The 22,860-nt window shown below is 40.7% G+C and overlaps 1 protein-coding gene across 1 annotated transcript; it reads right to left on the bottom strand.

Annotated features, from left to right (window-relative positions):
- Positions 1-381: 381 nt before the first annotated feature.
- Positions 382-21,584, bottom strand: CDC20B (cell division cycle 20B). The gene is made up of 11 exons (XM_009575581.1): positions 21,480-21,584; positions 20,846-21,065; positions 19,159-19,280; positions 14,926-15,025; positions 12,113-12,223; positions 10,278-10,474; positions 9,275-9,369; positions 6,168-6,396; positions 4,941-5,066; positions 4,097-4,214; positions 382-527 (listed from the first exon to the last, which is right to left on the bottom strand). The coding sequence occupies exons 1-11, from the start codon at positions 21,582-21,584 to the stop codon at positions 382-384; spliced, it is 1,569 nt and encodes a 522-aa protein (XP_009573876.1).
- Positions 21,585-22,860: the final 1,276 nt, after the last annotated feature.

The following is a 22,860-nucleotide window of genomic DNA, read 5'->3' as shown; positions in this document are numbered from 1 at the left end:
ATTCAAGGCATTTTACACAAATTGGCATGTGGTTCCCAATGGGGATGCTAATATGATGTAAAATTACTTACAAGAACCATAGCTAAAAGCAAGACCTAAGACCTTACGCTGGCACTTGACACAAGGTGGATTCCATCCATGCTTGCTAGTTTAGTGAAAATAAATATGGTGTTATTCTTCAGAGTCAGAATATTTTTCCTCTAGGGTAAGTAAGACAAGCTACTAACATTTCACATGATGGACTGATGGGGAAAATTGCTTTCTCTTGAAAAAATTGCCATGTTTCCATTGGAAGGAACACACATATTTTGAATTATTGAAGGGGCTAAGTACATTTAATCACTTGCTTTCAAGGAAAAGAAGTCACAAGAATGAGCTCAGCTAATCATTAGAAAAAGCCTTGCTGCTGTGCTTGCTCTCCCCAGACTTGTGGCGTTTCCACAAACAAGCTATCCCATCAGCCGCAACAGAAAAGAGCCTGCTCTGATCTGGGCTCAGGGCTATATGCAGGACTCTTCCTTCGTGACCTGTAAAATAAAATACACACAAAAAATGCAAAGATACATCACAATTCTACTTCGGTTATGCCAGTCACTTTCACCACCCTTACCCACAGCATGGCTTGTTCCACTTTTAGAGTAGCAGCTCAAAATACTGCGTAGGATGTGGGGAGCTAGCACTATCTATAGAGTATTTTCACATTAAGAAAGAGCTGAAGGCAATATTTTCTTATTAGGGACCAGACTTTAATTGCCAGGACTGCACCACATTGAGAAGACATTTCTGTCAAAGGAGAACATTGAACCTGAACTCTTGATTCTCCACTGCATTTACAACATCAGTCCCACCTGTGTTTGGTAATGTGTCTCACTGCTGAGCTTTCCCATCTGGCTGCACATGCCTTGCAGACAGTTTGCAGCTGATTCAACAATCATGAGATAGTGTATCCAGCTGCTCAGTTATTATTATTAAGGAGATCTTTTAACAGTGATCCCACTAAATAATTTATTGGAATTGTATATTGAGTTTGTCTGTAGCTGTAGTAAACTTTGGGAGCCAGACACTGAAGGCCAGAAGCTGCCCCAGTCTAGCAGCACAAAGAACGTACAAAACTCATTAATCTGGTTATACAAGTGTCTCCCTCAGTAGAAGCAACTGAATTTGAACTGAAGGCAGAAAGAGTCTGGTATTAAACTGAGACTATTGAGACCTGTATTTACCTCTGCTCTTCTGTATCATCTAGCACAATATCAATGCTAAGCAAACCCATGAGGTTTTTAGGCACACAGGGGCATGAGGAATTAGAAGCCTTTTTACTCTAAAGGCTTCTCTGGCTGGGTGAGTTACTGACAATCACATAGCTGAGCTGGTCACCCAAGGGGAAAAAGAAAAACTTCTGAGACATAGTGTATCTCATCTAGAACAGACCAGATGAACCACATCCTAAAAGGAAGTGTGAAAGTATGAAGGAAGTCTTGGGTGACCAACTTGAATGAATGTAGGTGACCCATGTCCTCCCATCATCTGTACCTGAGCTCTCCATGAACACAATGGGGATAGCACTTCTCTAGCTCAAAATAGTATTATGAGGATAAACACGTGAGGAACTGTAAAGCCCTTTGAAACTGTGGTACTTATCACAATGGTACCCGATAAAGACCAATAGGACTGTTGTAGATGGACAGCCTGCCCTAACTTTGCAAAGCTACTACTATGGCTCTCTGGAGCTGCTGTGACTAAAAGCAAATATCTGCTGTCCTGAAGCTGAGTAATGTGTGTCCCACCAAAACCTGATGACTAGAATTTTGACACGACCACTAAAATATTTCAGCAGAGATTAATTTTCAGGCTTTGCTCCTTCTCAAGTTATTGAAGTGTACGTGATCTTTGTCAATATTTAAGACCATGAGTTTACATCTCAGCAAATTCTTTACACTGACTCCATTCAGTGTCTGTAATGACTTCGAAGGAAGAGCTGGAGATGTAGTCTTTGGAGGCATCCAAAACTATCCACAACACTGACTGAAGTCTGATTAATAGTTTCAGTCAAAAAGACGTGAAGGGGGACAGGGAGAAATCAGAAAAGTTGAAATTATTCATTTCCATGTTTTCTGAGTGGAGAGGGCTGGGGTTTTATTTCATTGTTTCAAGATCACATTCAGATACTTTTCAAAGCAACTACGTATTTTGTTTGCTTGTATGTTTTCTTTGAGCTACAACAACTTTTCTAAGGGAAGGGCATTTACATCCAAAATGAATCTTTTTTTCTAGTAAATCTCAAAAATGGACTCAGTGTTTTAAAAAGATTACTATCTTTCAGCTGTTTTTCTGTTCCGAATATGCCCAGTAATAGGCAACCTCAATTACTAAAGTACTAAAGCTGACAGTGCTTCATTGTTAGCTGAGCTCTTCAGCATTTTGCAGGAGGATTAAACAATGAGATTCAGTTATGATTTATCTGTTCATTGCTTTGGGTGTAAAACTCATGTGGTTAAGGGAGTCTGAGGCTGATTTAGAACCATCTCACAATCATCTATCACAGTATTTTTTCTAAACATATTTTGATACATTGACAATTTCTTCCAACATTCAATTGCTTGTAGTAAGGTAATAGGAGTCTTAATAAGCGGGAATATATCTGTGCAACCATTACCTGGTCTTTTTGTTCACAAAAATTAGTTTCTCTTGCAGACAAGTAAACTGAAGAGGAAACAGGATGATAAGTAACCCCCTAGCTTCACCAAATTACCAATGCATTTGACTTATATGGTAAATGTTTTGCATCATACGCTATTCTCAAATGTAAGAATAAATCTAGGTTTCATTTCAAATAGTATTTTCAAGACTTACAAGGATTTGAGAAACCTCAAGCTACAGTAGTTAAGACTAACGATCATGCCACTTTCCAAGTCAGTTCTCAGAACATCACAGGACATTAAGAGCTATACATAAATGAGCAGGGATAAGGAAGGAAAAGCAGCACAGACAAGCAGCATTACACAAGGATAATGTGTAATCAGATCCACGTATGTCTCTGCTGCCCTCTCTCTTCCGTCCATCTTTGTTTTGACTCTCCTCTGCATTCCTCTTATAGGCTAGTGTTGAAGCCAAGTCCCTGATTCCACCCAAGTCGCTGGTTCCAAGGACAGCATCTCAGTATAGCTGGGATTTAATAAATCAGGAATTTAATAAATGCCTTCAAATGTAGCAATAGGGTACAAAAAGTATTTGTAAATATCAGCTGTTAGGTTAAAAATCCAAAGTTTCTCTAGCCATATCTTGTCAGCGAGTGTGAAAAAACTACCATACTTGTGAAAATGCAGCCAGTGTGCAAATGATTTGGTTTTTAACTTCAGATGTTCTATTGGATCACTTCAGTTAACACTGAAACAAGTAAAACTTAATCGACAGGAGTGACAGCAAACATCAGAAACAAGAAGGCTTAATAGCAAGAAAAAACTTTTATCTGTAGCGTAGCCCTACAGCTCCATGGACCAATACAGAGCTGCAAGGAAACTGCACTTTCCTCTAGCTGTCAGCACAGTACAAGGGAAACATGCTGCACTGCATTGCTTCACAGCCAAAATCATTGATTAAAACCCAGACAGCTCTAAATAACACATGGAGATTTATTTCAAACGTGATTAGGAAGCTGGTTCAGTACCCTTCCATGACGAGCTGCAAAACTGAAGAGCCACATTTAGTTTGAGTTATCTAGAAGGCCATCAGCCCAGAATATATTGGAAGCAACCTGACATCAGCACACTTAGTCCACGCCTAGTAAGCCTTAGGGAGAGGTGGAAATCCACGTCCTGCACCTCCAATGGCCTTAGAAATTATAGGAGAGAATCCCATCGTTAAAACCAAGGAATTTTACAGAAGCATCTAATACTATTATCTTAATAAGTCAACCTTTACAATCCCATACTTCAGGATTGTGCGCATGAATGCATGTGTATAGGCAGAGGGAGGATGTGTACGTGACTGCTCTTTTAACTCTATTTTACATAAATGCATAACGTATGCACTTGCAAAAACACACTGATTAGACAGATAGTCAACTGAGATAGTTCAAACTATTAACTGAAATACTTGCCATGGAGTTCTGATGAATTGATAAGCATGGGATACTTCCATATTTTCATCTGATTTCCAGGAAGGCCTTGTCCAGTTATCAGTTCGCTGGTTTGGGGTAACCAGAGCAAGGAACAAATCTATTGCAATTTAAAATTCTGCTTAAGTTTTCAGAAAGGGTCAACATGCACTGTTCAGTAGATTTGAAATGCTATCTACGATGTTTGAACAAGCTACTGAAAAATAGTCCCAGCAGAATATTTACTTATTTAGAAGAATCATTTCACTCCTTACCACGCTTTGATGTATAGTTGCCTTATTGTCCTATCTAAACGTGATAATAGCCTACCAGTATAAAACCAAAGCCCTTCAAATACATCCTCAGCTAAGCTGTAATAGCTCCAGGAGAATCAACAGCTATGCTGCTTTACTCCAGCTGAGAATCTGTTCCTCTGCCTCCTAATATTCAAAGTCCAGAGACGGATGTTTGCCCTCTTGACTCTTACACCTCTTCTCACCCCAGCACTCTGGGAATTTTCCCTCTCCCTCAACATTCTCTCCACATTAAGAGTTTTGGCCAAAATTATTATTGCCAATAAGGAAAAGATGATGAGAAGTGTCTGGCTGCGAGACCACCTCCTCTTCAATCACTTCTGTGTGGAGACAGAAGTGGTGAATGAGAAACAAGAAACTGCTTCTGAGTCCAATCACACACTGCAGTGCCGAATGTAGCACAATTGCACATCCAGAGAAAATCCTGCTGTTCCTCTGACTGCAGAACCACCCTCAAAGTCAGTGGGAGTTTGCCAAATGAGCACAGCTATACAAGAGCATAGCCTAAGTATGCAGACATTTCATCATTTCACCTGAGAATCTGTAGCCGCACTTCGGATTACTTTCTCACGGTTTATGTCCCAGACACGCAAAATCCCATCTTTCATTCCACCCCCTGTAGCAAGAACTTTGGACTGCCAAGGACACCAGTTCACAGCCTAAAAAAAAAAGAAAACAGATGCCAGAACAGACTAGGAGGTTAACTGAAAAAACAGAGTAGATTTTGCTTAAAAGCTTAGTTGGAAAAATGAACTGCAACAAGCACCCAGAATATATCTTTGGCTTTTTTCACCCTACACCATGCTCTTCCTCCATGCACACACAGCAATGCAGAATCCCAAAACTCCAAACGCTGCTTCCTTTGCCATTGCTTCACAGTAGCAGTAGACTGTCCCACATATGCTCATAAAACTCCAGATTCTCTGCTTACCCTTCACAGGCCACAGATTCCCACCTCAGTACCAGAAGAACGCAGCAGGATAGTCTTACTGCCTAAGCCAAGCCATCACAGAGGCCTAAGCAACGTGACTTACAGGTCTTACAAGAGACCTGGTTTCTTCTGAGATATTTCCAGAACATGCCTAAGACCTAGACTCTGCATGAAGAAAAGCTACTAAGAACTGAATTCCACCTATTTCAATAACATCCTCTGACCCTTTAACACCAGCACTTCAGGCCAGCCTCAGATTTTTCTGGGAGGATAAACAGCTTATAAATGCTGGACTCCCCTGCCTCTTATTGCTGATACCCGTTCTCTCTCCTACACAGACTGGGACTTTATAAAGATGAAGAATCTAAGTTGTCTCATTTCCAATTTCTTACTTTGGATTCTTTGCTACGAGCAATGACATGAAAATATGGTCAGGAAGACAAAAGAAACCTCATATTTAAAATAATTTCAGCAGAGAGAATTTTCCAAAACTCCAAAAATTGAAAGATCTTGTTTGTTAACTTGTAAGTATTATGCCACCAAAGTTTTCTGTGCAAAACAGAGGAGAAGCCTGCAAATTTTATTTCTGTTTGGCATTATATTTACAAAGGCCTACCAATCCAGTAAAATTTCCTGATCAAAACCCTCACAAACTTATCTATGACTTGGAATGAGGAGAACTGGTCTTAAAATTAACTGCATCACAATCAGGGGAGAATAAGCTAATAGAAATCAGTGAGATAATTTGAAAAATTCCCTAACTGTCCACATCAATAATGTGATTTCATGAGAGCAAATACAGAAAAGTAGACATTCCTTCTCCATATACCTTAACTGCTGAGGAATGAGGTATGGTTTTCAGTGGCTGTGACTGCAGTTTCACACCAGGGTCACTAGGCCAGATATTCAATATACCATCACTAGACCCACTTGCCAGCAGCTGGTTGGTTAGTGACCATTTCAGGCTGCAAATGCTCTGTTTGTTTTGGCAGAGAGTCCCAACATGGTGCTGAGCAACCCGAACATCATGGTGATGAATAGATCCTAGTCGTGAACCACTGTAGATGAAAAAAGACAGCATGGATTTAATATTAAAGAAGACAAGCTACATCACCACACTGATGTTTCTTCAGTGGTTTCAGAAGCAAACCACATCAGAGTGAAATGTGTCTGCAGCACAACAGTATTTCAGTAAAAGGAAACACAAACCAACTATCAAACGCACATCCTAACTGTAGACGTGGCTGACAACAGAAAGGAGCCAAGCAGCTGCTCAGTTCAAGCCAGGCAGAATACCTGTTGTCTCTCTTGGTTTTCATTTCCCTTAAGATATATTGCATTGTATGCCACTAATCTGCACCTTGTTCAACTGTGAAGCCATTTAATGTAAACTCTTTCCTGTTCTTCATGAAAGATAGTTTTGCAAGATGATTTTTGCCAAGGCCAGATATGACTCCATGCCCAAAAAAGAGGCAGTGTAAAACTGAATTGCTCTGGGAAAGGGCTTAGTAGCGAGTAACAGTGTGTTCTTTGGTTCTCTCTCTTCCCTTGTCCCCTTTCTCCCTCCCACTTCCAGGCTTAAAGAAAATCTGCACAGCTTGACACTGTTCACTAATTGCCTGTTAGGAAATGGATGCATGGTTCTACAGCCAGCATCATCAGTCTACCAAAGGAAGGAAGAAACACTCTGCCTGGAAACACAGCTACTGTTACAGCTGAGCTCTTTAATATGGGTTTTACACATCAATAGTAGAGTTGAACTGAAAATATTGAAAATACTTTGCAGCGCATTTTCTTTTCCTGCCTTTCTAAGGATATTACCTACATTAAACCTATGACAAAACAGAAGAGCTTCTTGCTGGAAATTCACACTTTCAACTATTCTGATGACACTGAAAAAATCAGCAAGTGCAATACCATCTTTCTGAGTATCTGAGAAACAGGTATCTGGCATTACTGCAATGGACTAATTTAAGGCAATATTTCCCTACTGGCTCTTAAAGATTTTTCAGATGCAAGTTGAGTGATTCGGAAGCTCTAAAAATGCACACACAAAACTGACTGATTGCAAGAAACGTCATTCTATTGTGCTTGTATTATGGACTTGCCAAGCTCTTGAAGTTCACAAAAGCATGAAAGATTCCAACCAAGCAGTGCTCCAGTGAATATTAAGCACATCTTTACGGAAAATACCTATGAAGATACATGGGAATATGTGCATTATACGCAAAGGCATCATCATTTGCCTCCTGAAGATTTATATAGATTTTTCCTACTAAATAATAAGCAGAAAATCTACCCAAAAGAAACAGAATTGAATACCAGTGTTGGCCATATTAAGGTTTTCAGTAATTCTAGTGGTATGAGTGGGAAGGAACTGGGCTCCTGAGAATCCTGGCTGAAAGGACATTTTTCCACTCAGCATAAAAAGAAATCAGAATTATTTGCTTTTGACACAGAAGATGGCATCCGTTTTGCTAAAGACAAAGAGAAGCCAAAAAAATTTTTGTGATGGGTTAATTTATGGTACTGAAATTTATTTACAGGTTCATGATGATGTGTTGTTGGACTATTTTTAACTGCTGAAATTAGTATGTAATCTCAAAGTATCAATTGTCCACAGTGAAGGTTAGTGTAAGAATGCTGCTCTTATTTTAGTAACAATGAGTATTAACTCCACCTCTTTTTTTCTACTTATACAGATATTTTAACTCTGCCCTAATATTAGAATGAACTAGTTAGTTTCAAACCTAGCAAGAAAAATAAATGTTATCTCAACCTAATCTGTCAACCATAACTGCAGTTCACAGGTTCATGCTGAATTTTATCATCAATTTCTACTCAGAGAGATCTGTAATTTAAGTTTCTGTTGTTTTCACTCCCTTGGCCAAGCTGAAATGCAAACTGAAACTAATGCTGACTGTAATAAGGTTATGCCACTTGGCATTGGCAGGATGTTCTAGCTGCATCCTTGTAACTTAACCCACCCAGAGTACCTACTCCAGCAACAGCATTTTATTAACTGGTTGTTCAGCTGGTATCCACCCAGCAGAGCTAATATAATCAAAAGCCAGAGCACCTTGTGAAATCAAAATAAAACTACCTCTAGTGTTCTTATCCGGAGATACTAGTTTCATTTGAACAATAAAGTTGGTTCGCCCTTGCTATTATTTCTATGTTTATATAAAACGGAAGACTATCACATGGTTTTAAAATCGTAGAAGCATCCATCATAAACAAGCCTCCCTTCAGCTCCTTCAAGTCTGAGTCAAAGATCGGAAATAGAAAGTGGGAGGGAAAAAACCACAAAAGAGTACACTTGATCTTTCTCATCTGAGTCCCCATATTGAAATGATTCCTAAATATAAAATATTCACTAGCTAGTGTAAAATTCACCCTTGGCAAAGCAAAGGTCAACCACTTCAATTCTCCTTGGGTTGTGGATAACAATCAGCTGGCCTTCCCTTGTAGATACACAGCTAGAGATGTGTGCAACTCTAACAGCTGTGTTTCACTGTGCATCTGAAAAGACAGATACAGTCTTGATGTCAGTGGAGGGGCAGCCTAAACTACATGCCCTCTCCCTGACATCAGGCAGGCTATGATTTTTGGAGTCCAGACCCACGGGAGACAACACCATTTCAAGCTCAGGCTTTGCACAAAACCAGAGCCACAGCCTCCACATCCTAGTGAAATTCTGCAAGTGGTGACAGCTTTCTGGAACGAGAGTAAGAAACAGAGACTAAAGAGGCAGGCTAAATCCCCTTTGGCTGCTTTCCTGCCATACAGTAAAACGTGATTTGTGAGATGGCCGATAAGTAGAGAGACAGGATAAATCACCTTTGAGCAAAGCCAGTGAAAACAGCTAAAACGAATGGGACATTTGTCTAAGTAAAAGTAGCAGGACTCTTTCTGGGAATATACTATACCACTCACCTGCTCAGAATATAATGATTCCAGCTCAGAGCTCCAACTACAGACAGGTGACCAAACATATTTCTCAACCTCTTTTTGGTTTCAATGTCCCACAGCTGCCAATCCAAAACAAACAATAAATACAAATTTAACAACAAAAAGAAAAAAGATTTTTTTCTCTTCATTTGTTTGCAGGTAAGCCACTGCCCGGTTCTGATTTGACGTATGGGCAACCTCAGGCTTATTTATTTCACAAGTAAGACAAGAAGGAGTATTTCCAAATTTTGGCCCCTATATCAGTGATGCTGAAGTCAGACAGGATTGAAAGGAGTGCACATCTCTGAGTATAAAGCTGTTTATTTACATCTCAGTATTTGGAAGTCCATACTTCAAAGCACTGGCCTTCAGTACCTTCAGATTGCTGACTCAGGACTGCAGCAAGTAGGTCCCCATATTATCTATCCCCATATTGTCTATCCCATATTATCCCCATATTATCCCCATATTATTCAAAGTCCCAAAAACATCTTTTGATAATAGGACTGTCCTACAACAGCAGGCTGAGAGGTATGTGTATAATCAAACTGAGATCAAATTCTCATGTGTGAATCCATAAGGAGAGTTTTGGCTTGAGTTCTCAAGGCACTGATCACTACAGTGATCTTAGCAAGGGAGATACAAGAAAAAATAGCCTGTGCTGAGTAAAATAATTTAATGAAAGAGTTCCTGTTACTGGTGGAAAAAAAATCTGATTGTCTCTAGACAACTGCATCATTAATTCAGTCATCAGCTTTTTAGTGGTTTCAGAAGCTCCATTACATATAGATAACACTGGATGTCACTAAGCCGTTCAGTAAGGTGCAGCATGATACAGGGAAGTGCTACATATTGTCTCCAGCAGAGTTCTTCTGTAGTTTAGCCAATCTTTTTCATTTGTTTTCTTAAAAAAAAATCAGTATCCAATTGTCTTGTGGCCACTTTAGCTAAAAATGGAGAAAGACAAAAAAGGTAAATTATCTAGTACTTGCACTTCTCCATCACTGGTGCCAATTGCAAGGCAAGTTCCTTCTTTTATCCAAGCCAGAGATGAAATGTATTTGGAACTGGAATTCAAATCAATGCGTTCAATGGCTTGAAGAGTTCCTCCATTCCAGATGTGTGCAGCAGGTCCTACAGCAATAGCAATGAGATTTTCAAGGCTCCAGTCCAGTATGTTTAGATCTAGAAGAAAGCTACTAAAAATTACTGCAAAAAAGTTGTAGGTAATGGGATGGGATGAGAGGGAGTATGAATTGGGGGAGGGGGGCGCTTTTTTTTTAATAGCTATGGAAAAACTTCAAGACAATGCTTCTATGAAACCATTACCAGCAAGTGTTCCTCCTACATGAAGAAGAGTATCTCTCACAAGCCATGGTCTTCATAAGGCTAATCTCCACAAACTGGTATGTTTGCACAGCAGGATCTGACTTACACCTTCCCTACAGGAATTTTTTAATCTACCACCCCACATTTTGGATTACCACATCACTCTAATTTCTGCCACCAGAAATGAGGCTCCTCCACCAACAGCTACAGTTCCAAAAACACCCGTGTTCCAAGGTAATTCTTGTTATTGAGAAAGACATAGGAGAGAGTCTATATGTTACAGTCTGTCCTATTAATTAACCCTCGGGTTAATGGTAACATTTACCCTGCATGTGATAGGAAAAAAAAGGAATTAGGGAAATTCTGCTCCTCACCTTCAGAGCTTGCTCAGCAAGCATATGATGGAAATACTGTTTCCACTGCCCCTGATGCTGAGTGCATTGCACTTGCAGATCCTGGCAAAGCAAGTCACTACAGCAATTAGCCTCAGAACAGCTTGCTATGTCAGGTAGGCCAGAAGAAGTTGGTATACAACATTTAATACCAACGCAGGACATTCTCCCATATCAAGGGTAATCCTCGGCTGTCCCTTTAGGGCAGCTTAAAAGTCATTTTGCATGACCCCTGAAGCACAGAAGATTGTTACCAAGGTCTGACACCATATTTTGGTAACTAAAATCCCTCCGAAGAACAGCTGAATCCGTCAGTCCTACTCCTGTCCTACAGGAGCAGGACAGAAATAAGCATTAAGAAATCACTTCCAAAGACTTCTGTTAGTGCTGTTAGTCTTGGGACATACCTTGTGCACAATCAGTGTAAATCAAACAAACAAACTTTAGTCCTGTTCATAGATACACATGAACACTTGTAAGGATATGTTGAAAAACCTTCACAGAGACAATTATGAACACTTGCACATACAGAGTTGTTTGTTAGATCTTATGAAGTGTTAAAACATGTATTTGCTGCTGTAGACCAGAGATCCATGTGTGTTCACGTGTAACTTGTGCATGTTTAATTTTTGCCTGTGCACCACCAAAGACGTAAGTAAGAATTTAGTTCAGAAGGTATCTAAAATCCAAACCATAAAGAATGTCACTGATGTCTCCCAAAATAAGAGATTTCAAAGTCTGCTCAATGAAGTTGCTGCTGTGTTGACTGGCTGCTAGATATCCAAGGCTGATAGCTGAAACATTTAACTTAATTAAGTGGAGGTAAGTATATTGGTTTGATTTGAAAGTTGTATTGCGATCTATAGCTGAAGGAAACTGCTAAGAGTTAGGCAGTATTGAGTCTAGGGTTTGATCAGTCATGTCTCCATCCTGGGACAGGCAGTTTGCAAAGATGCACCCTTATAAGAAAAATGACATCATGCACATGTCCTGCAGAGTTTCCATTTTATGTGAAGGGGACACACCTTCACCATCTTTCCTGAAACATACATAAGAATTCCCAATCTCTGCAAAAACCACCACACAGGAGAAATCAACTTACAGTAATCATCGCGCAATCCAGTAACATGAAGCCTCATTTCTGGCTCCAATGGTATAGAAGGCTTCATGATGGTGACAGCTCTGAACTCATTCTGGGTCCCCTCTCTGCATCCTGTATTTGAAGATTCATCACACACAAATCAGTAATTCAAACCACCACCAGTTTTTCTCAGGTCTAAGCCTTTCACATTTTCACTATATTTGTCTCTCCATGGGCCAGAGGAGGCCAGAAGGGTCTAATTTATCCTGGGTAGGCTCAAAACACTAGACACACTAAACTAGGTGAAAGCCACCTTTTACCACCTCTTTCAAACCTCCATGGATTTAATCAGCTAGAATGGATAGTAGGGTCCACTATATTTTGTTTAAATTGTACCACAGCTCAATACGGAACATGGAGTTTTTTGTCTTTTTCGCCTTAGTTTTCTGTCAAAAGTTGTTAGTAGCAGAATGTTTCATATGTGCTCTCCCACTTCAAAACCCCCTCATACAGCAATTAACTTTTTTGCTTTCTTTCTGTTAATTTCCCACCAAAAGGTCTCCCCCATCAATACCTAACCACAGGAAAAGGTTTTCAAAGCACATGCACTTTGATCACAGCACACATAAGCGAGAAACAAAAGCAAATACAAGTATGAGCAAGCAGAGGTGTCATCCTTTGTGGTCATTGTCTACATTATGCTCTAAGGACTCCTAAACATTATAGAAAAAAGCCCAGATCATTAGCACTATGAATCATTTAATGCTAGATTTTTATGTGTAAGAAATTATCTTGCTGTGCAGAGCAGAAAGCTGGAGATTCACATTTCTGTGCTTTTCTCTTGTGTTTTGACTTCCTTTTTGAATTATTCTCCAGAAAGGAGTATTTAGAACTAATATCAAAAGTTTCAAGGGCAGAAGACATTACTTATCTTTACAACTAACCTTCTCTGTTCAAAAAAATCCAACACTGACAAAGTTTTTGTACTCTGTAACTTAAATACACACATAAACATCCTATATGGAAGTCCAATGACAAATTGTGGAGAACTTATTTCACACAGTCCTTCCCTACTCTGTCCTCAGTCTTCTCCCCTAATCCAAAATTCATTTCTGCCAGACAACAAATGTTTCCACTCTCAGCTGTGGTACCCCCTCTCTCTCCAAATAAAGACTGAAGATGAGCAAGAAGCAGGCCACAGTGATTTTCTTCTGTATCTAAAATTTTGTGGAGTTAAGCATTCAAGCAGGGTTACGGGAACCACCCTCTCAGACCTGCCCAATAGGATAAGTAACACTGCATTTTAACCCTAAAAAGGTCTAATATCACTGAAATGAGATTTCTCTGTAAGAAAAATCTGTATTTCTAATATCTAGATTTTTGGTTATTTTTTGAAAACTTTACCAAACCTTTCTGAACCCAGCCAAGTAAGATAATTCAGGAAAACTAAGGCACTTATAATTCTAACAGTTGGATGAATGGCAACACTTCTGAAACACTCTGAAAATGTTTTTCTTCTTTAACATTGGTAGCTGGTATTGAGCAGTGAGATATAAAGGATGAAATCAACTCTGTAATTCATTTCAGATTTCTCTTCTCTCATGAGTAATTCATCTACCCTAAATTCATACTGATCACGCTTTTAGCACTATTCACATACACATGAATGTGCATAACAAGCTTTTTAATTAGTGGAAATTAAGCTTCATTACTCCATTTTGTGTTATTATATTTGTTATTACTAGCAGATATCACTGACTTTTGATAGGATTTCGGCTCTTACATGCTTGTGTCACTTCTCAAAATGAGACTCAAGAAGTGGTAAGTAGTCAGTACTGTCACACCAGACCACTTCATCAACAAGTAGGTGGGTGGAATAAAACACGGTATTCCTCATACCTGTATTCATTTGCCGTCAAGGAAAAAATCACTGTGACTAATCCGTATACTGTTGCTGTTGACTGCTCTGAAGTGAGTCTTATTTGCATGGAGAAGAGCAACAAAGGAATATACAAATCTATCACATAGCCCCCAACTTCTTCTTCAGGAGCTGAACTCCAGATTCATAAAGAAGCTGTTTCTCACTGTTTTTACATGAGCATTAATCAGGCCCTGACTGGCAAGAACCCGTCACACACAGAAATAGCCAGATCACCAAAACAAATAATCTGTCCAAGACAGAATACAACAAAATATTGGTCTGATATTTAATGAACTGCCTCATACTCAAATAACGCTGGGAATATCTGTATTATTTCAGATTAGCTCCTCACATTCCACCTGTTTTCTAATCGCCTGATGATTCACACTCCCTTATGCCCATTCATTCCTAGGATATCTTTTGGAGCAATTAACCAACTCCCCCGCAGAAGAATCCAGAGGCAGTGCTAGGCACAGTTTGCTCCAGCTACCTTTTCCTACAGGTAGGAGCAACAAGACTCCACCATCTCTGCATGTCTTGCACTCGCATGTACCCAACAGTCCATATGATACATATACTGTGCCCATTCTGCAGTACAACCCCACATTATTTATAGGGTTCTGAAACTGAAAAGCCAAAAGGAAATTAATGTTTTAGGGCCACCAATGCGTCAGATGGGGCCCAAAGGAGAGCCAGGTAAAATACTATGGGTTAACCACACTGGAAGAGATGGAATACTATCTCTTCACAGGCGGTGAGAACTCCAGAAGTAGCCCCGAGCAGTGTAGACCTCAGCCACTTTGTATTACTCTGTAACACTTGCTGGAACAGGTAGATGCACTTGCTTTGCCAGTATAGATGCTTTATCTTACTGTTCAGTGTGCATGAGAATATTTGCTATATTGGAACATACCTTTCCAGATGCAATTGGCATTTTCACAGACCTTCATGTCCCCACTTTCTGCAATGCTATATCCAACCTCCTGGACCACTGGAAGCTGAGAAGGACATTTCTGCCAATACATTGAAGTGAAAACATGACTGAATGAAGAAATCCGTCAAAAAACATCTTGCATCATGGATGCAACTCCCATCAAAGGACTCAACATTCATTACATAAAAGCTTCAAAACAGTTTGTCCCTTGGATGGGAAATCAGTAACAAGTACAGAATACCAGTGTCCAAAACATGTGCTCTAACGTGAGCCACCATCTTTCCTTCTATAAAACACTAATTCACTGCTAACGATCACACAAACTTTAACAAAGCTGTTTGAACAAGGCCATCTTACCAGTGGAGGAGGTCCCAGACCCTGTACATCTGTAGGTACTACCACAGCTCACCTGCCAAACCTTAGTGCCCTCTTGTCCTCTTCTGAATTGGCATTTGGGCTAATTTTACCAGCACACAATGCCATGTTTTCTGCATGCAGACAGTAAGTCTGATGCCTCAGGATTGCCCTATGAGGGAAGATGAGTTTTGTGGTGCATATACTGCAGGGCAATTGATTCTAGCATGAGACCTACTGGATGTCAGAGTCCTCTGTCAAACCAGGGTCCCAAAGCCTGACTCCATGATCCCATGCCTTAACCAGTATTACAATATGAAACTGAAAATATATACAAGGTGTCTTAGAGGAATAAGATTTTTTTAATTACATTATCATTTCCTTGGACGTCGAAGGAAAAAGATGATGCAGCAGACAAAGATAAGAAAAGGGAGATCTGAATTGTTATTGGGACTTCTTCTTTTTTCGAAAAAAATTAGCTTAGGCCTTTAGCCAAGATTCAGGCAAAGACTCAGATCAGCTCACACAGGATATGAATGTCTTCACCAATCCCTAGTAATATGCATTTCTTCACAATGTTGACTGAGCTGAATGCTCTGATGCCAGTTGCCTGTTTGGTCTGTAATTCTTTATTCACAGTCAGGTGGAAATGCAGCTGATGTTTTTACCAGCCACTCAAGTGTATGTTCTTCCTCCAATGTCTGTGAAATCTATCATTCCAAGCACACTCAGTGTTACTCTTCTTCAAAACCCTGTTGCAATCATGGTAAGAAATGTCTTACAAAAACATAGCTGGGAAAAAGTGTTCCTTCTTTATATATCCCAGCTGTTCTACAGCAGGCCTTCAGCTTTGAGAGGCACTTTCTGTATGATTTATACAGACAACTTGGCAGAAAGCTAATCAGATTGCTTGGATCTGTGTCCCTCTAAAGTAAGTGCAGACATTTCTGTGGAAAACCAATTGTGTATAGAAGGAAATAATCTTTTGGCCCACAAAGAGACCACACACATTTCACTGGAATGTAAGATTTTATTTTCAATGCATCCCATCACTTTATGCTCCCAGGCAGCACAAATTAAATAGTCATTAATTATTGTATCTAAGAAGATTACTGGATTTTCTTATGGTTTTAGCCAAGACTGACTTCCAAATGGTTTTAGGAAGAACTTTGGTTTTGGTCATCCCACAATGTTATCTCAAAGACCCCCACATCACACTCCTAGGAAATGGTTGTGGTCCTTGATGTAGAACTCTGAATATCTTAGTTCTAAGTCAACTCCTGCTTGTAAATTACAATGTAGTTCCAGGTAAGTCACTTCATTTAGAGATTAAAGGCTGACACACGGAAGACTGACACACAGTCCATATTGGAACCAGTACTGTTTAATATCTTCATCAACGACATAGACAGTGGGATCAAGTGGACCCTCAGCAAATTTGCAGATGACACCAAGCTGAGTGGTGCGGTTGACATGCCTGAGGGACAGGATGCCATCCAGAGGGACCGGAACAAGCTTGAGAACTGGGCCCATGTGAACCTCAGGAGGTTCAACAAGGCCAAGTGCAGGGTCCTGCACCTGGGTCGGGGCAACCCCCAGTATCAATACAGGCTGGGGGATGAAGGGATTGAGAGCAGCCCTGCCAAGAAGGACTTGCGGGTACTGGTGGATGAAAAGCTGGATGTAAGCTGGCAATGTGCACTTGCAGCCCAGAAGGCCAACCGTATCCTGGGCTGCATCAAAAGAAGCATGGTCAGCAGGTCGAGGGAGGCGATTCTGCCCCTCTACTCTGCTCCGATGAGACCCCACCTGGAGTACTGAGTCCAGCTCTGTAGCCCTCAGTACAAGCCTTGGACCTGTTGGAGCGGGTCCAGAGGAGGGCCACAAAAATGATCAGGGGAACAGAACATCCCTCCTGTGAAGAAAGACTGAGAGAGTTGGGGTTATTCAGCCTGGAGAAGAGAAGGCTCCAGGGAGACTTATTGTAGCCTTTCCGTACTTAAAGGGGGCTTATAAGAAAGATGGGGACAGACTTTTTAATAGGGCCTGTAGCGACAGGACAAGGCGTAGTGGTTTTAAGCTAAAAGAGGGTAGATTTAGATGAGACATAAGGAAGAAATTTTTTAGAATGAGGGTGGTGAAACACTGGAACAGGTTGCCCAGAGAGGTGGTAGATGCCGCATCCCTGGAGAGAAGGGGCTCTGAGCAACCTGATTTAGTTGAAGACGTCCCTGCTTATTGCAGGGGGGTTGGACTAAATGAGCTTTAAAGGTCCCTTCCAATCCAAACCATTCTATGACTGTACGACTAACAGTGAAGATAATGACATGTATTCATCTTTTAAAAGACATTACATTTTAAGGAAGGAAGAATGTTTTACACACATTACCTCATAGAAAGTTCTTATCATCTCACATTTATTAATTTTCTCTATGGGGTAGATTCAACTAAGATTACTAAATCCATTGAATTGTGTATTTTAACAATTCTAAAATTCACACTCTCCAATCAGACCACGGAGGGGAGCGGGAAGGAAGAAAGCACTGTTGTTGAAAGGAGGATTTTCCAGACTATTTTGCTTATTTAGAAAGGAAAGTTATTGCCCCAAGGACCAGGTTTCCCAGAACGATGTAAAATCACTACGGTCTTTTTCCAACATCCAATGACCTTCAAGAGTACAAGATATCAATCAACAAGCCTGTTAGCCCACCTGTCCTGACACTACCTCCTTTTCTTAGAAGTTGAGCTTGATACCCCTACAGAAAGTTCGCAATAATATTAAAGGATTATAAATCACTACAAGCAAGGACATTGAGTATGCATCTCTGAAGCATCCTTACTCAACAGTTATGGTCAAAAAAGTAATCATGTGAAAACAGCTATCAGCATCTTCAGTACTGACCTAGCAACTGGTTCAATCAAGGAAAGGAGAGCACAAGAAAAAGCATGATCACTGACTAAAAGTTTACAGCTGAATATATGAACACATGAGTCACAATTAGATAGCACTAAAATAGAGAGGTGTTTTTGAGTGTAATGTTATGGTCATGACTTTTACTAATACAGGCAAGTATCACCATGCTTCACATGACAAGTCAATTTTCAAGAAGTTAGTGAACAGAAACAGGTTGGTGGCTGGAGCATGGGTTTATTTAAGATGACCAAAAAGCAATGGATAATGCCTAAAAAAAAAAAAAAAAAAAAAAAAAATTGTTGTGTCAGTATCCACTAGGAAAAATGAAGGGATAAAGTGTACACCAATAGAAAACAACACCTAAATGGGAAGTGATCTGAAGTGTTTGTTTCACGTGCTAGACAGATTCCATGCGTTCTTTCATCCTTGGCCAAGAATCTGACCTTCTATTGTCATGACAAAAAATTTTATTCTCACAAAGCTGCTTTTTGGCAAGTTTTTCATAGCACCTCGTTCTGTCTACGTGACAAAATGAACAGCTACATTGCAAACAACTGAAGAAATTATCTTCTTCACACATAGTGATTATTAAAGCAAGTGGAAAACTGAGTCATTCAGGATTTTCATGCGTATTTTTTACAACATACATTTTCCCTCAGCGGTAACAACCGTATCTTGAGGGCTTCATTAGCTTGGTTTCAATTTTAGTTTGCAGGATGATAGATTGGAGGAAGGGGAGAGAAGCTGAATCAAATAAATGATGAAGCAATTGCTCCTTACATTTCTCTAGTAGACATTTCCTAAACGGACCTCCTCTTGTTTCTGTTCTCCGTGTCAATAAGGTAGTATCCACATAACAGATTCCAGGCCAAAGATAAGGTGAAAAAAAAACACATCAGGAAAGCAAATACCCTACCTGTGCATTTGAATTTCACATTACTCACCTGTTTCTTTTCCATTTCACCTCTCCTGTTATTCCTGCCTTCCAAGCCTGCTGCAGCATGACTGCTAGGTAGAGTCGCAACAGTTTTCATGATGGAGAGTTCCTTAGGCACCTGAGGTGTCACTGGGATACCTTTAAATATTTACACAGGGATTATTTGCCAAATACTTTTCAGAATAGCACTGATTTCATAGTAGCAATGCTCTAAAAGCAGATCTGACACACTAAGTGGGACAATGCAAATACTGACATATGAACCAGTCACCCTGCTTTCGTTTGTCAGCGAAGAAAAGGAGACATTTCTACAGCACTATTCGTCTTATCCTAAAAGAGATGTCTAAAAAAGGTCAGATTGATCATTCCTTTTATAAAAAATGCCTGTTTGTTACTGCAGTTTATATCCAGCCTTAGATTTGTTGACTGGTTACACAGGATCCTACCCCATAGGAAATCAGTACCTGATTTCCCAGAACCATACAGGCTTTCACCACTGTTAGTAGAGACAGCATGCCGGACTTTCTGTTCTAGAAACCGAAGCAGGGAAGACTTCACCTTGTTTTAGGACCTAGAGCTGGGCATGTATTATTAAACAGCTCTGGTATTCTGCTTAGCAGAAGACAGAATTGCACTTTCTGACCAACAGCCATGGCATCATAGGAACACATCCTGAATGCTGAACAGCATCTTTTATTTGCTCTCTAAAGATTTCAATTATTAATCAAGAAATGAGCCTTGTTTAGTTCCCTAGATCTTCCAGGAAGCTCTTCTTGTACATGCAGCATGGTTAAACCCTTCCCTGCTTTCCCCCAGCACTGCTGGAAGTAGGAGTCAGTGAGTTCAAAGGCTCATTTAACCTTTCCTCAGCTCCGTCTGTTGTTGACGGAGAGAAACAGCCTCCCCTAGAGTCAGTTCTCCACACCAAGTCAGAGTACTGAAAATTTGATCTGTGCTCTGATCAGCCCTCAGATAAGTCTCTTCCTAAAGTGAGTCGAGTGTGAGTGTCCCCTGGCTGCTGTCCCTTTGTCAATACCTGAAGCCTTATGCATTGGAGGAGAGACAATAACACAGGGCAAGCTTCTCCTTCAGTGAGTGTACACTATACCACATCCAGGCACGCAGACTCGTCCAAGTTCTGCAGTTATGGCTGGGTCTGCGGTAGCTGTGTGTAAAGCAAAGGAGAAGCAGAAGGAAGGGGAGAGGCCTGCATGAATTCTGCTGTCCTGTCAGTTATTGTTAACTATTCCAGATATGAAGGTGCAGCAACAAACCCTATGCACTGTTACAGCCCAGTGCAACTTAAACCCAGTCCAATATAGCCCCCATCATAGAGGAAAAAAGACTGGTCTGCAAGAGACATTGCTTGGCTGGGGATCCCCCGATGTCAGCTGTCTGTATGACCTGCTGTCCTAGACTGTCTGCGCACTGGTAACAAGAACCTCAGGCCCAGCTTTCCTCTCACGACAGCAGCGTACTCCTGCTGAGAGGACGCTGGCCCTGAGCTTGCTCTGCCTGTGAAGGTCTGCACAGACGGCTGCTGCTGCACACTGCCATACCCAGAGCCCCTGACAATTGGGACACGGGGCAACACTAACCCACACCTTGCACTAATTCCCCACTGCAGGTTATTTCCGAAGTCCCTGCACGGGGCCATCCTCTATAACAAAATGTTCCTTTGGATCCCGTCTGACCTGGAGCCTTTTCAGGTGCGCTGATGAGCTGGGGGGGGCCCCCAGAGGCACAAAGACCCGTCACGCAGCGGGCCCTGCGCGGCTCCTCTGTGCCGCCTCTCATGTGCAGCTGCTGCCATCTTGTGACAATAGGGCTGCTTGCCACCAGAGCCCTGGCCGCCAGCTTCCTCTTAATGGAGCTCTTAAACCTGGAGTACGTGGTCCTTTCTGAGTCTGGGACCTGAACAAGTGAAGGGAGACAGAACACCACAATCAGTCATGACTTCATATCACTCTGTCCCTTCACGCTGTTTCAAGTTTTCCTCTGCCATGCCACGTGGGCTCAGCGCACCTCAGAGCAGCAGGCCATGGAAATCGATGTTGGGCTGAGGATGGCTCCAGCAGTCAGTCACCTGGGTGGAGAAAGAGTGAGCAGGGAAAAAAAAACATAAAGAAACAAATGTTTCTGTCAGGTAAGTACCCCTGAATCAACTGTCACAAAGAAAGCCTGCGGCAGAGAAGAAAACTAAATTTGTGTCATTCATGCACTAGGCTACAGCACTGGCCTTTGAAAAGAGCCAACGCATCTTCACACATTTAGCGTAGGATCCTGGGTCTGGTCTTTCCTGAGAGATGGGCATTTGGGCAAACGCACGTGTTGGCTGTCTGGAACCAGGCTGGTTTTCTGATCTTCACCCAACGAAGAATTTAGCTCATTTATGATTTCTGAATCTTCTCGCCACTGCTGTGGCTTGCTCATGTTATTATGTTATCCTACACTTTATAATAGATTAAGATATAGTAAATAAAGATTAAATGACAGATTTATATTTCTTACTTTCAAATTCATTCATAGAGCAATGCGTGTGAGAAAAACATAAAATATAAGAAGGCATCCAAATTTGAAATGTAAGAGCCTAGATAATATTGAATATAAGATTTTGGTTTTCAGACAGTTTTAAAGCAATGTTTTAGGGAAAACAGTGAAAGTAACAACAGCAAAGAAGCACAGCAAGTATAATAGGCTTCTGGATCATTACTAGGTACTCCAGTAAATATTTATAGGGTCTTGTAATTTTTTTTTATTTCTGAAATAATATTAGATGCACATTACAAGCTGTTGAGACGTAGACACCAGGATTTTGCATGGATTTTCTGAAATCAAACACACTGAAACTTTTTAATTTTTAAAGTCAGCATTAGTCACCTGTGTTTGCTTGTTGAGTACAGCTTTGTTCATGTCAGCACAGAACTCTGTGCCTTTTCTGCCCGCACCACTGAAAAACCACACTCACAGACCTCACTGCCAGGCAGAGGTCAAGCCTCGTATGTCCTCAGATCACAGGAAACACCCATACAAATACTGAACTTTCACAGTATTTCCCCAGCATCTCTCTGTTACATAGACCTGTGTAAAACTCTCTATATAGTCTTGTTAAACAAAATGAACACGGACCTTAGCTATTAGAGAACATTATAGAAATGGTTGAACATACCACTACGATATCGTACAAATCAAGGACAGTTCAGGTGGTATCGAAGTCACTGAAAAGCAACAGACCCCTAGATTCCAGGTTTCACCTTCAGAAAGTCCCATTCTATTTTCATCCCTTAAAATGTAGCCTTAAAGTGCAGCAAAAGATCAGTGTGGTAAGAAAAACAACTGCGACAGAAATCACTCTTCAATGGTGGTTTGGACTGGGAGGAAAAGAAAGTTAGCAGAGACTGACAAGTAACGTGGGCTGAAAGACAAGTAACAGCTTAGAAAAGCCCAAGAACAGAAATGTGAGAAGGACAAAACAAAATCCTGAAAGCTGAGAGGAAGAGAGGGAATAACAAATGCACAGTAAGAAAAAGGGAAGAACTGAGCAAGGGAAGACATGAAAAAAGAAGGAGAAAAGTTTGTTTTTTCCATAACTGAATTATAACCACTACATGTTGATGTACCCTCAGAAACCAAGAGCAACAGGCAAACATCTTTAAAACAGTAACATGAACACAGCTAAGACACCAGACTGCTGTGGCACTAAAGTTCA

Source organism: Fulmarus glacialis, unplaced genomic scaffold, assembly GCF_000690835.1.
Source record: "Fulmarus glacialis isolate BGI_N327 unplaced genomic scaffold, ASM69083v1 scaffold6584, whole genome shotgun sequence".
In the NCBI taxonomy this organism is placed as follows: domain Eukaryota; kingdom Metazoa; phylum Chordata; class Aves; order Procellariiformes; family Procellariidae; genus Fulmarus; species Fulmarus glacialis.
Note: the sequence above shows the minus strand (reverse complement) of the source record. Positions and strands in the feature narration are given on the sequence as shown.